This window comes from Triturus cristatus, chromosome 10 (genome assembly GCF_964204655.1).
Source record: "Triturus cristatus chromosome 10, aTriCri1.1, whole genome shotgun sequence".
Taxonomy (NCBI): Eukaryota; Metazoa; Chordata; class Amphibia; order Caudata; family Salamandridae; genus Triturus; species Triturus cristatus.
The window spans coordinates 1,020,353,532-1,020,368,439 of record NC_140593.1 but is presented as its reverse complement, the minus strand read 5'-3'; the positions used below and the strand labels follow the sequence as shown (position 1 = coordinate 1,020,368,439).

At 50.7% G+C, this 14,908-nt stretch overlaps 1 protein-coding gene across 1 annotated transcript in view; it reads left to right on the top strand.

The window, feature by feature from the left end:
- EIF2AK1 (eukaryotic translation initiation factor 2 alpha kinase 1) overlaps positions 1-14,908 on the top strand; it is a 326,533-nt gene that overhangs the window by 133,903 nt on the left and 177,722 nt on the right. The window contains exon 8 of the mRNA XM_085629019.1: positions 7,360-7,423. Coding sequence (XP_085485145.1) covers positions 7,360-7,423 — 64 coding nt within the window. The remainder of the gene's footprint in view (positions 1-7,359; positions 7,424-14,908) is intronic.

Sequence of the window (14,908 nt, the reverse complement as noted above, 5' to 3'; positions counted from 1 at the left end):
GATAGGATGAGCATCTGTCTTCGTCACTGAATTCAGTCCCCTGTAATCCACACAGAACCGGAGTTCTGGGGTAGTGCCTGGTGGGGCAGCTTTGGGTACCAGTACCACCGGACTGGACCAGGGACTTCCTGAAGGCTCAATTACTCCTAGCTCTAGCATCTTGGTAACTTCCTCATGGATGCTAGCCTTCACCTTATCCGACAGTCGGTAGGACTTGGACTTCACAGGTGGGCTGTCCCCTGTGTCCACATCATGGGTACACAGATGAGTCCTTCCCGGAATAAGGGAGAACAAGGAAGCAAACTGCTCCAGTACCTGGCGACAGTCCTTCCGTTGTTCAGGAGTTAGTGACGGTGAAAGGATCACTCCCTCCACCGATCCATCCTTCTCTCGGGACGCAAACAGATCGGGAAGAGGTTCACTGTCCTCTTCCTCTGACCCATCAGTCACCATCATTAACGTGACCTCGGGTCTCTCTTGGTGAGGCTTGAGGCGGTTGACATGGAGCACCCGATGGGGCTGCCTGGGGGTCTTAAGATCTACCACGTAGGTAACCTTGCCCTTTTTCTCAACCACCTCAAAGGGACCTGACCAGCGATCCTGGAGGGCGCTAAGCTCTCCAGGTTCCATCACCCACACCTTCTGGCCAGGCTCCAGCTCCACCGGGTGAGCGTTTCGGTCATACCATTCCTTCATGACCGTTTGGCTGGCTTCTAGGTTTTCAGAAGCTTGCTTCCACAACCTAGCCATTTGGCTACGAAAGGCCAGCATGTAGCTCACCACATCCGGGGGAAGTTTTCTGGGAGTCTTTTCCCATCCTTCCTTCACCAGGCTGAGGGGTCCACGCACAGGGTGCCCGTACAACAACTCGAAGGGGCTGAAGCCCACTCCCTTCTGTGGTACCTCCCAGTACGAAAACAGCAAACAAGGTAGGAGGACGTCCCATTTCCTCCGCAGGCTCTCGGGCAGACTCCGGATCATGCCCTTTAAGGTTTTGTTAAACCTTTCCACCAGACCATTAGTCTGGGGGTGATAAGGAGTGGAGAACCGGTAGGTAACTCCACACTCTTTCCACATAGCCCGCATGTATGCCGACATGAAGTTGGTACCTCTGTCCGACACCACTTCCTTGGGGAATCCCATCCGGGTAAAAATTCCCATAAGGGCCCGTGCCACCGCAGGTGCAGTAATGGTCCTCAGAGGGATAGCCTCTGGGTACCGTGTGGCATGATCCACCAGAACCAGGATAAACCTGTGACCGGCCGATGTTGGTGGATCCAATGGCCCGACAATGTCGATGCCCACCCTTTCAAAGGGGGTACCAACGACAGGCAGTGGTTCCAGGGGAGCTTTCAGCTTCACCCCTGTCTTCCCACTAGCTTGGCAGGTTACACACGTCCTACAAAAAGTATCGGACGTAATCCTCATCTGAGGCCAGTAAAAATGAGGGACAAGTCGAGCAAATGTCTTGTCTTGTCCCAAGTGTCCTGCCAAGGGTATTTCGTGAGCCAGTCCTAATAGGAAGGCTCGGTAACGCTGGGGAACTACCAAGGCCCGGGATGAACCATGCACCGGAGCCTTGGGTTCGCTATACAGGAGTCCATCTTCCCAGTATATGTGGAAGTTCCCCGAATCGTTACCCGCTGCCTGGGCTTCGGCCTGCCGCCGTAAACCCTCAAGGGTAGGGCACTCCTTCTGGGCCCGACAAAACTCTTCCCTAGTAGGTCCTCCCTCCACCTGCCAGTCTGCAGGGGTAGGCAAGCCCTCCAGGGACGTTACATCCCCCTCCGTAGACTCCGGGACCACCTTAGTTGCCCCATCCACCTTTGGAGGGTCAGATGCCGGGGCAGGCTTTCCCCGTCCCCGTCTACCCTTTCCGGCAGCTGGTTGGGCCTTTCTCCCAGGCTCCAACCTCTGTGAATCCCCTCTTCGGGTGGTCACGGACCGAGTGTGGGCACACGTCCACTCAGGGGTCCCCAACATTTCCATGTGGGCCCTGAACTCAACCTCCTTCCACGCCGAGTGTTCAAGGTCATTTCCCAACAGGCAGTCGACCGGCATGGCAGGGCTGATCGCAACTCGTAGAAGACCCGCAACCCCTCCCCACTCAAAGGGAACCTGGGCCACCGGATAGTGACCCTCTCGGTTGTCAGCCATCACAACCGGGTGGACTACATTGGGGACCACCTGCTCTGGGGACACCAGCTGACTCCTTACCATAGTCATGCTGGCTCCTGTGTCCCTCAGAGCCTCCACCCTCTGGGCATTGATGGTGACCCATTGCCTGTACTTAGTAGTATTCGAAGGCATCTGGGTCTTAGGAACCATCTCACAATCCCCTAAGGACACTAAGGTTAGCCCTGCCCACTCACCTCCCTTATCTAGGGGCAACTCCTCCCCGAGCACTACACTCGCCACCCCAGGGGTCTTTCCTCCAATGGGAGGGTGTGGTCTCTTGGGACACTTGGCATCCCCCTTATAGTGCCCAACCTCACCACACTCGTAACATCGGACAACCCTAGGCTGCTGACCACGGTCAGGATAAGGGGGTTTGTGGGGAACAACTTTAGGAGGGAATCCTACTCCCTTCCCTGGTGAACTCTTTTGGGGGCCTTTAGAGAACTCCCTCTTTTGGTCTCCCCCCCTCTTTCTTCTGGGGGGCGCCCTGTCCAGCCCCTTGGAAATTCCCTCCAGTCCCTTTTGAGGATACCCGGGTACTCGCCCAGATATCCGCCTCCTCTGCAAGCTTCCTGGGATTAGTGAGCTTGCTGTCTACTAGGTGCTGACGCAGCTCTGGAAAACTTTTCTCTAGGAGGTGCTCCTTTAAAATTAAATTGTACAGTCCCTCATAGTCCTTGACATCACTACCCTGCACCCAGCCCTCTAAGGCCTTCCTGGCATAGTCCAAGAAGTCCACCCAATTCTGAGTGGACAACTTCTGACTGCCCCGAAACCTCTGCCTGAATTTTTCAGGGGTCAGTCCAAATTTCCTTACTAGGGCTACCTTCATGACGGGGTACCTGGTCTGATCTGGCTGTTCTAGCGCCAACAAGGCATCCCTCCCCACCGGAGGCATATACCTATACAGGCCACCCCCCCACTGGGCTTCGGGGACCCCATGGGCTCTTAGAGAAACCTCATAGGCAGCCAGCCATTTTACAATGTCATCCCCTATACCATAGCTAGCAACCACATCTTTGGGCAGGTAGGGCCTGGACTCTCTCGGGACTTCTCTCGGTATGCTGCCACCATTGGGACTGCTGGGGGTTCCAAGTTGGAGGGCTTTGAGCTCTAACTCTTTTAAGTGAAGCTCATGGAGGAACCTCCTCTCCTCCCTCTCCTTTTCTAACCGGGCCAGATCCATTCTCAGCTGTCTCTCTTCCCTTCGATCAACTAGGTCAGCAGAGGACAGGCTCCCCCCTGAGGCGCTACTTCCCACTCTTGATGGGGCCCTGGACCCAACGTCCATATTACCGCTCCCAGGGGGAAGAAGGACTTCCGGTTCTTCTAGGAGATCTAGTCCTGGTTCTTCCTCCCGTTTCCCGCTAGGGTGGGCCATAACCCAGGCTCTTAAGCTTGCCTGGAGCTCTGTCTTCTTTGCCCCTTGCTTAAAGAATACCCCCCGTTCCTGGCAGAACTCCTTCAATTGGGCCACTGTATACTCCTCCAGCCTACCCAATTCGAATTCCATCCTGCCAGATGGGACCCCAACACAGTTAACAAGAACTTTTTCTCAAGAAAGGGAATATACACAGGACAATTTCAAAAAATCCTCCAATTAGAAAACAATCTGGAGAAAACTCCAGTCAAAACAATCCAGTGTAGGTGGTGATGCACGCTAAACTGCCACTAAGCGGATGCAAGCACTGAATAAGTAATCCCACCGCTGAGCACCAATTTGTTGGACCTAAGTCCTTGGGGTAGCTTGGCTCACGGTCAACAGGCTCACATCTCTACTTGGCCTCTCATACTTGCATCCTACCTAGCTTCAATCCAGCGCAGCACCACTCAAAAAGAATACTACACCAGACAAGTTTAAGTTTTACCAGGTCTTTATCTTTCCTTTGCGAACTTGGACTCTTAATTTAAACTTTTAGAATGAAACATTTCCTCACATTTCAAGAAAGACCATGTCATTACATTTCAGGATAACATATTTCATCATGTCTCACGATAAACCATATCATTACATTTCAGGATAACATATTTCATCATGTCTCACGATAAACCATATCATTACATTTCAGGATAACATATTTCATCATGTCTCACGATAAACCATATCATTACATTTCAGGATAACTGTCCCTTGGGGTTTTTTTTTAGCTCAGCAGATCTATAGACCCTCTAGGTAACCCCACCCCGGCGCTTGGGCTCTGGAGGGATTGTCAACCTCCTCACGATTTGCGCCCTGAAGGACACTGGCAATTCATATAGTCCCAGCCGGTCCAAATGAGGCTCCCCTGTCAGCTGGGCTCACTAAACTGCTAGCAGCCCACTTTGTTCCAGACAGGCAGGTTCTAGGATCCCCCAGTAATAAGCTAAACTATCCCCAAATGGCAGTCTCCCTTGGCTTCCTCGCTGGCAAGGCTCGCCCCGTTATCCCCTCTCCTCAACTTGACTGGGACGAGATGCTTATATTTACTATGGGCCCCTGGCTTCCCCTTGGCAAGGGCCCCGCTTACTGTCACTCTTGAGGTCCTCCTCGTGGATGCTCCACCGCTGTTGGGAGGCGCGGTCCCCTCACTCTGTGGAACGAAGCTTGCAGGCGGATTTCGCAGAAGGAATCCCTACTCAACAAGGAAGGGGGCTGGGGGCCTGTGCACACCCTCCAGCCTCCTCCCACAAGAGAACACGACGTAGCTCTCACCCCTTACAAGCGACAGCCTCTCTTCTTAGCTACTGCCAGGAGGCGCTCCCACGACGCCAAGATCAGTGCGTCTAACGGGGGCGCGGCCTCAGCTTCCGTCCGGCAGCTACGGGGCGGCGCTAGGCCCCTCACACGTGATGAGGACCTCGGCCTCACCGCCTTCCCCTCTCGCACTTCCTGGAGATGGATCTCCTCAGGCCACCAGACGCGCTGCTCACCCGCTCCGCACCCGGGCCAATTCCTCACTCCTGGCCTTACGGCGGCAGCGACTCTTACTGAAAGACCCCAGGTACTCTCTCAAACTGGGGGGGCAAGGGGGCGGTCCGTATTTCAGGACAGGTCTCGTGGAAAAAGGGGGGGGGAAAGAAAGAAGGTGGTGATTTGACGGATGCCAGTCCCCTCACAGGAACGGGGGCGGAGGACAGCTAAGTTCTCGGGACTCAAGCCCATCCACCTCTTCTCGCTTGTCGAAGTGAGTGGCTACCTCCAGGCCAACCCAGGAATTCCGGACAATAGCAGGGCTGTAAGCCTACAGCAATGGTCCTCTCTGTGAACCAAGAGGTCATGGGTTCACTCTCCCCAGGGCCTCCCTGGAACGCGTGCCCCAAAGTCACTGGCGGCCACAGGGACTGGTCAAGAGGTTGGGGGTGATGTCACTGGCGGGGAGAACTGTGCAGACCCTGAGACCTGTCAATCCCTACCCAGTGCAGCCACCTCCCCACTCAGGTGCCTTACTCCTGACTAACCGGCCACTCAGCTCTCTTCTAAAATGGCCGCCCACCTGCCACCTCTATTTATCACCTTGGGCCTGACCTGCCAGAAGGGCCCAGAAAGTTCCGGAAACCCCCATGGCAGTCATGGTCCAGGTGCTGAGGTGACAGTTGGTGCCACCATTTTAGAATCTCACCTCCCTTCCCTAGTTTTCCTCAGAGGAGCACCTTGCGCCTTTCCCTCAGGTAGTGAGAGAAAAGCGCCCAGAACCTCTACATTAGCACCTAAAAAGTTAGGTAGACAGAAAATATGAGAAGGGGGAAAGGGACAAAAATAATAAAATGAGGAGGGAACCGCCAAAGGGCTGACAGGTCTAACAGCCATTTATTGAGTTATATTGAACTGGAAACAAATCTACTGTTTCTGTTTGGTTCAAGTACACCCTATAGGCTAAGCACATTTTTGTCTCAAGTTATTTATTCCAAAAAAGAAATGTTAGAATTTGCTCACTGTGAGAACTTAAACTTAGAGAGCTATTCACAACGGTGAACTTATGTCAGTAAATCTACACATATAAGTTTACGCCTACACTTTATAGTAAATGTATGACTTTAGGTTGTTAACCATTTAGAAGTGTCAATTTATTATAGTGTACATTTACATGTCTTTATCTCCGAAATTCAGGGGCGGAGCCTACTTTACAAGTGTTAAGTACTTGTTCATTTTTACACATAGGCCGAGATCGCTGCTTCTGGGGTGGAGCGATCCCTGTGGAAAAGTGTAGGGTAAAGTTTGAGCGTTTATAAAAGTAAAAAAAGACAAATAGTAAAAATATTTTTAAGATAAATATTATAAATTAATTTAAAAATATTTATTTTAAATGTAGAACAAAAATACAAAAAAACTGCAGCTTAATTAACATAATTCTGAACTAAATATTTAATTATTTCGAAGTTATGAAATGTCAATTATTTTTCTTAGGATTTAAAACAAACACCTAAAGTATAAGATTTATATTTATTATGTAGTAAAAATGAATAATTTATGTACAAGAACATTAATGTAAATTAATTGAATTATTTGTCAGAAAAATATATTATTTTTTAGCTTAATAAAGGGTAGTGACATATTTTATAATCTAATTGTTTTGTATTTATTTTTTTAACAATAAATTAAATGTATTTATATTTAAAAAAAAGTTAAATTCATATTAGTTCCTGTAGGTTTTTTTTTTCCAGTCCCCACCTCCCATTTTTTTTTCGGTGGGTGTTACAGTACCAGCGGTTGGTCATGTGTGGTGCTAGACTTATTTTAGGTCTGAGATGGAGTACATTTACTACTGTTTTATGTCCTTTTTAGCTGTAATATCAATGAAAGCGCAGTGGGTGAATAGCAAATGTCTTAACTCTATCGTGGATGGGGGCATGCCCCTCCATAAACCTCTCCTTACTCCTCTCCTAACTCCTGCCCATTTTCTAGCCGCTCTCCCTTGTCTCTCCCACATTTACTACTAATCGTATACCTATGTGTGCAGGGATCTCTGCAGTTGGAGCAGTGATCTCTGTACCTAAGGTGGTATAGGCAGAAGCATGTAGGTTTGTGAATAGCATTTTGTAGTGCATTTATAGTATTGTTGAAATGCTACTAGACATATTACAAATTCAGTTTGTGAATAGGCCCCTCAGTAGCTTGAATGTATAAAATAGGTAATAGTCCGATTTCTTCTGCATCTTTGCAAGGTTGTGCAACAGGTGTTTATTTTGCTTTTTCTATTTTAGGTAAACCTGTACCATCTTCTAAGATAGAAATACTCACAGAGTCCTCCAGTCACAAAGATCACAGGTGAGAGATTTATTTCAGCTCTGTATATTCTCATTTTGCTTCTTTTTATTTTTTATATGGATTATTTGTAGTAGTTTCAGAGAGATCAAAGACATTCTTGTAATAGTGTTTATGAAAGCATTCTTCTACCTTCGTCCAAACTTTTCTAAGTATATGCATCTCGCAAGCAACCATAGCTCTATTTAAAACATTGGGGTTTTGTTGCTTTCAATAAAAAAAAATTGACTTTGATGCATGTGTAGCTGAGGAACCGTTGGTAAAGCAATCGTTGCATATACTGGACTTTCGGAATCGTGGTGGTGCTACTCTCTTCGTCTCGACAACTGGGATCTCTTCGACGCTTCACCCGGGGCCTTACCCCTTTGGAGCCTACTAATCGTCTTCTATGTCTTGAATGTATAATCCATATTCAAAAGGACTTCATTTCAGAACTGTCCACAGTGTTGAGCTAAATATCCTTGGACAGAACTCCACCAGATGTGTAACCTCTGTCTCTCCCTGGACCATCATGAGGGCTCCTGCTCTGCCTGCCTCACGTTCTGTTCAAAGAAGACACTGCGTTATTGCAAGACCGGCGACTTGCTCGTTGACCCATGGTGCAACAGCAATGGATTACACACCTGATCTTTTCGGAGACCCGGATGCCGAACAAGAACCAAAGCCAGGGTCTTTGGCCGACCATATTCTGCCTTTCACTCCCGAGGCCAGTTCCCACTAGGACTCCGAAACCGAAGACCCCAGCCTATCAAGGTTCAGAAGAGAGAGACTTTTGCTGTGAATATGACAATCCTCCCTGCATCGCATTCCTGTCACTGAACATAGTACGAGCATCGCCCCCGAGGGCATCCGTCATTGAATCCTGAAGCCCAGCAGCATTCTTCCGGTCTGCATCTGCCTGAATGCCATGGTCGGCACCGAAAACATGCTTTGGATCTGGGGCCAAACCGCCTTCCGGCATCAAAACGTATACTGAAGCCCTGATTCCCAGCGCCAACAGTGCTCATGACCCTCCTCAACAACGCCTTTGACGCTGGCATCTAAGACATCCTCTAGACCATCTTTGGCAAAGGAGTCTTTGGCGCCCAATTCAACATCTGCGCTAGTGAGTCAGAAACAACCTTAGGTGCCCAAGCGCCTTTTGCTTAGAGCTCCATCCTCCATTGCATCCGAGGAGCAGGACCAAGCTATCCTGCAACGTGTTCAGGAAAAGCTCGATGCCAATTGAATGCAAATCTTGATCCACGCACAAAGTGTCAGGATCCTCAAACAGCCTCGGTCAAAGCCTCAAGACTCTAGTCCGCCTAAAAGAAAATTGTCTTATGATGACTCTCTTTACATGCAGCCTGAGCCACAAGCCAAAATATAAAGGCATCATGACAGGGACACCTGTCCTCTACTTCCCCAGCCACCTCCTCCCCCTCCTCTTCCATACTCTCTACCTTCCCCCTCCCTGCTTCGCCTCAGCCACATGCATCCACTCTTCCTGAATCACCAGAGGGTTCACCACATCCTGCCCTTGGTAGAGTCAGCCTAGGCTATCCACAGGATCCCTACGATGCCCCTATTTGACCAGCAGCTAAATGATGACCCTTGAGATGATTACAATAGAGACCCATCTGGGGATACTCATCTTGACCTCTATATGGCCAAGCCATCTCCGCCGAATGACATCACCTTGTACCATGAGGTCCTGCAGTGGGCAGCCTCTTATCACATAGTGGAAATGCATACAATTCAGGAGGCTGAGGCCTAACTCTCAGACCATGCATATATTAGTGGCAACTGCCTCCAGTACCTACTGCCCAGAAGTGTGCCAACACCCAAGGCACCGGTGATGCACCTCCACCGAACAAAGAGAGCCGGAAGATAGATGTAGCAGGTAAGTAGGTCGCTGCTCAGTCAGTGACACACTGGCGCATCGCCAACTCTGTCGTCCTACTGTCAAAAAGAACTGGGCGCACTGGGCTGAAATGGAGGAGCTCGTCAAACATCTCACAGAACAGTGCAGAAAGCAAGGCCAAGAGGTTGTTGCAGTGGGGAAAAGTAATATATAAAACCACTATTGTGAGAAAGTGCCATCTTTCTTGCATGGTATGCCCCCACTTCTTGCTGAATTGCTGAATGTACTTTGACTGAGTGTGCCCTGGACTCCTGCCAATCAGTTGCCCAGGGCCTATGTTACTTCCCTAAAACCTAAAATTCAAATTGGCAAACCCTGGCCACATGTCAGCCTCTGGTAAATGGTACCCTAGGTACCCAGGGCCTTGTGACCAGGGAAGGCCTCTAAGGGCTGCAGCACTTATTGTGCCACCCTTCGAAGCCCTGTACCCTAACACAAACACACTGCCCTTGCAGGCTGAATGTCTGGGTACAAGACAAAACAAAGAGTCGACATGGCACACATCCCTGTGTGCCATGCCCACATCCTACACTGCCCTGGCATACATCAGCCACCCCTCTAGCTGGGTGCCCTATGCCAGTGGTGTGGTAACAGGAGCATGAGCCCAGTGCCCCTGCAGTACCCAGGTCCATTCCTGGGCACTGTAAGTGCAGTGCTGCCATTTAAGAGTATATGGTGCTGGGAGCTCGTCCAACACGAACTCCACAGCACCATAATGGCAACACTGAAGACTGAGAAGTTTGGTATCAAACTTCTCAGCACATTAAACCCGCACTGATGCCAGTGTGAGATTTAATGTACAAAGCACTACAGAGGTCATCTTAGAGATGCCCCCTGAAACCTAACCTACAATCCACGTCTTGTCTAAGAGGCTGCCTAGGCTGCCACACAGCAGACATGTTGCTGGACTCCTGGGTGGAGAGATCCCTGCTCTCCTGGGCCTGCAACAATGCACATCCTGGGCGAGGTGCTAGGTCTCCTCCCCCAGGATGGGCAGGGGGAAGCTTCAAAGGCATGCCGCCTTTGTGAGCTTGTCCAGGCCACTTGCTGTAATCAGCACCTGGCCCCCACCGGTTCTTACCACTACTCTGGCGGGAAGACTGGCCGGAAACTCCAAGTAAGGACCAGGGATGTGCCAGCGCTGCCAACCCCACCGCTCAGGTGGGGGAGGCGAGGTGAAGCACATCTCTGGGCCCTCGCCATCTTGAAGATGGGGAGCCCTACCCAATCAGGACTAGGCCACTGCCCCCCCTCCTACAGGAGAGTGGTAGGATAGGGGGTGTACCCACCCCAGGACAGGGACCCAGTGGTCCCTGCCCTTTACCTATCTGTAACGCCCCTAAATTTAGTATTTAGGGGCACCCTGAACCTTCCTTCCTCAGATTCCAGATTCTAAACTAGCAAAGAAGAAAAAGCAGAAAGAAGACCTGCAGTGCAACTGCTAAGAAGAGGAAGACACCAACTGCTTTGGCCCCAGCCCTACCGGCCTGTCGGCCCTCGAACCTTCTCCTGCTACATCCCGGCACCTCCTGTGGCCAGCAACCTCACAAACCCCCGAGGACCTGGCTACCTTGTGACTCTGAGCACCTGGGACTCCCATGAGCAGTGGCTCTGCTCAAAGCAAGTTTCTAACCCCTGGCAACAGCCCGGAACCGCGAACCCTGCACACTCTACACCCGCCAAGCCTGGCCTGTGCCAGAGTGGACAAAGACCCCGAGGACGTCCCCCCGGTGACTGTGACCCCGAATCCGGCACCCAAGGACCCACCTCGACGCTCCTGACGATGTCTGCAGCCTCAGAACCAGGGACCCCCCCCAACCGCGATCAACAGAGGGTAAGATGTCCCGACATCAAAAGGCACCCCTCCACCTGGCGCCCTGTGGCCCCTTGTGCCCGACTCCTGGGTACCTACCTATCCTCCAACTACCCAACTTACCTCTCGAAGTGGTGGTGGCACCTGAAGAATCCTTGTCCCCGAGCTTGCAGCCTTTGTTCGTCCTTGAGCTTTCCCATTGAAATCTATTGAGCGCCCGAAGGCTCAAAAGCACCCTGCACCCAGCCGCCCGAGTGGCCCTGGCAGTGCATTATCTACTCCTACCTACTTCCCCATTAGCCCTGAGCAAGTGACCAGGAGCCCAGCTCCCACAGCCGCGTGGCTTGCTAGTCAGCAGCCACCAACCAAGGGCCCCCTGCCTTCCATTGGATAACATTGGGCCTAACTCACTCTGCACCCGGCTGCCCCTGTGCCGCTGAGGGTGTAACAACTGTACTTACCTGACCCTGGGAGACCCCTGAGTCTGTGCCCAGGACCTTAACTCTGCCAGTCGAGTACTTACCCAAAAGCCGATAACTCACTTTTCTTCCATAGAGTAACATTGACTGGCTTCTTCTGAAATTTCTTCTAAGTGTGGAGTTTCTAAACTTTAAAATATTCACCTAAAATCAACCGAGTAACGAAAACGGAAATACTCACCTGCTATTAGGAGAGATCCCAGTGCTGGATATTGGTGCCCAGCACTGACCCTGAAAAGTACTTACAACCGTACTTACCACTAACTCAATGTTTGAGGAATATGAGCTGCAGATCACACACTAAGGATAAGATCGCCATCTGGTGTCGGGCTCGGATGATTGCAGGTTGTTGTTGTCTTCGGAAGAAGTCTTTGGTCACGAGATTGGTGACTCCTCCCCTGGACAACAGTGCGCATGGGCATCCACTCCATCCTCAGATTGTTTTTTCCCGCCATTGGGTTCGGATGAACGTTTTTCCGCTCCAGCAGAAAACTTATAGCAATCACTACAACTCTCATAATTTCAAAACTCGACGTCGAAAACCTTATCGGACCGACTCCGGACGCGGCTGATGGAAAGGACTCCTTTTAAAAAATGCCCCCAATGTGGAGCAAAGTTCCCTCATAGCGATCACCACGAGGTCTGTAATTTGTGCCTTTCACCAGACCACAACGAATCCAGCTGTCCAGCCTGCGCCGCATTCCGTTCGAAGAAAACCATCCGGGACCGAAGAGCTCGACGCCATATCATGGCCAAGCCGATTCCGGAACCAGAAGACATCTTTGCACAGGGTGTCCCTGACAATGACTCCGAAGATCTCCAGATCGTGTCCGAGGCAGACGATTCAGATCCGGGGCAGCCTGTGAGTACCAGCCCCCCTACCCCAACACCACCCAAAAAGACATTGGTCAAGACTCTGCCAGCTGGGCCCAGTCGCGATCCAAAAATATCTTCTGAAGCCCCGCCCTCGGGCCTGGCTCCGAAGAAAAGTAAGCCTGCCTATAATACCTTCGGCACCGAAACAGGCTTCGAGACCGAAATCTCCATCGGGCCCGAAACGTCACTCGGCACCGACATCTCCACCGGCACCAAAACGTTCTTCGGCGCCGAGGTCTCCACCAACACCGAAAGGCTCGTCGGCACCGAAAGGCTCATCGGCACCGAAAGGTTCTTCGGCACCGAAAAATCCACCGGAACCGAAAAGTTCTTCGGCGCCCAAAACATCTTCGGTGCCAAAACAAGTCCATAAAGACATAAAAAAGTCGGCGCCAAAGCCGCCTTCGGACAGTGAGGAACTCTTTTGGCCTGATCCTAAGCAAAAACGGATTTACATAAATCCGAAAACTGGACATGTCACAGCGGTGCCCTACAAGAAAAGGAAGCTGGACTCAACACCTCCTCCAGCACCTACAAAGAAGAAGGACTGTGCCACTTCACCCATACGTCCTTCCTCTCCTACATTACCTCCTATTCCAACCCCCACCGCCTTCACCTCTACCATCTCCTTCTCACACACCACCTCCACAGGATGATGATTTTGGGGGAGGGGGAGACCAGATTTCTTTACTTATCCCACTGATCCTACTGATCCCTTTACACTCCCGGACACAGCACCAGTAGATGACTGGACTTACCCTATGCCTGATGTCCCTGACCCCGCTGCATACCCCTCAAAACCCTCCCCTCCTGATGACCATTTAGGGTTCGGTCAGCTTATTAACAGAGCAGCATCGTTTCATGGTGTCACCATGCACACCAACACTCCTGAGGAGGATTTTCTACTCCACACTTTTGAGCAGTCCCAGAAAACAGTCCACATTCTACCCATGATTAAGGGAGTGATAAAGCATGCCACTGAGGTTTTTAAAGACCCTTTCAGGGCCAGGGTTCTCCACCCCAGAATAGAGACCGGCGCCACAAGATCCTGCGTACATCAAGGCGCAACTCCCCCTAGACTCACTAGTCGTCTCAATTGCCAGAAAACGGGCCAACTCCCAAACAACCGCCACCCCCAGACAAAGAGTCTAAACTCCTGGAGGCTTCCGGCAAAAGGGTTGCCGCTCAAGCGGCTAACCACTGGCGTATCGCAAATACACAAGCCCTATTGGCTCGTTATGATAGAGCCCATTATGATCAACTAGAGGATCTCTTGCAACACCTGCCTGAACCTTTCAAAACACAGGCCACTGACCTCATCCAAGAGGGCAAGCTAATATCCAATGCCTCCATTAAATGTGCATTAGACGCAGCGAACACCGCCTCTAGGGCAGTCAACACAAGCGTATTGCTTAGACGCCACGCATGGCTGCGCATTTCCGGCTTCAAGCCGGAAGTACAAACCTCCGTTCTTGCTCAACCCTTTAATCAGGAGCAACTATTCGGCCCTGCAGTAGACACTGCCCTAGAAAAAATGAAGAAAGATAATGAGACTGCCAAATCTATGGGAGCATTGCAGTCTACTCAACCCAGAGGCTCCTTTCGTCGCTCCTTTTATAGAGGAGCTTCCAAAAATGTGGGAACAGACAACTCTTCCACCTTCAAAGCATCAGGTCAAACATCCCCTAACAGAGGATATTTTAGAGGAGGTTATCGGGGAAACAATAATAAAGGCCGAGGACGGGGCAACAACAACAACACCCGCACCTCTACAGCCACCAAACAGTGACTTGCCACCACTCCCCCCAGACCATTCCACTCCGGTCGGGGGCAGACTTCAACAGCTCCTACCTGTCTGGAATACCATCACTACAGACAGGTGGGTAAGACAAATTATCCAATCTGGCTACTGCCTCGAACTCATAAACCCGCCCCCAAACATACCACCCAGGCACCGTCCCATGACGTCTCACCACCTCACGCTCCTCAAACAAGAAATACAGTCTTTGCTTCAAAAAAACGCAATAGAACCTGTTCCACTACAACATCGGGGCACAGGAGTATATTCCCTATACTTCCTCATTCCCAAAAAGGACAAAACCTTAAGACCCATACTGGACCTCAGACTACTAAACCAGTACATACAATCGGATCATTTCCACATGATCACTCTCCAACAGGTCCTTCCATTACTTCAAAAAGGAGACTTCCTTGCCACATTAGACCTCAAGGACGCATATTTTCACATCCCTATGCATCCCGCTCACAGGAAGTATCTACGATTCGTGGTAGACGGTCAGCACTATCAGTTTACAGTTCTCCCATTCGGAGTAACAACTGCACCCAGGGTGTTCACCAAATGCTTGGCAGTTGTGGCAGCATATCTCAGGAGACAAGAAATCTATGTCTTCCCCTAT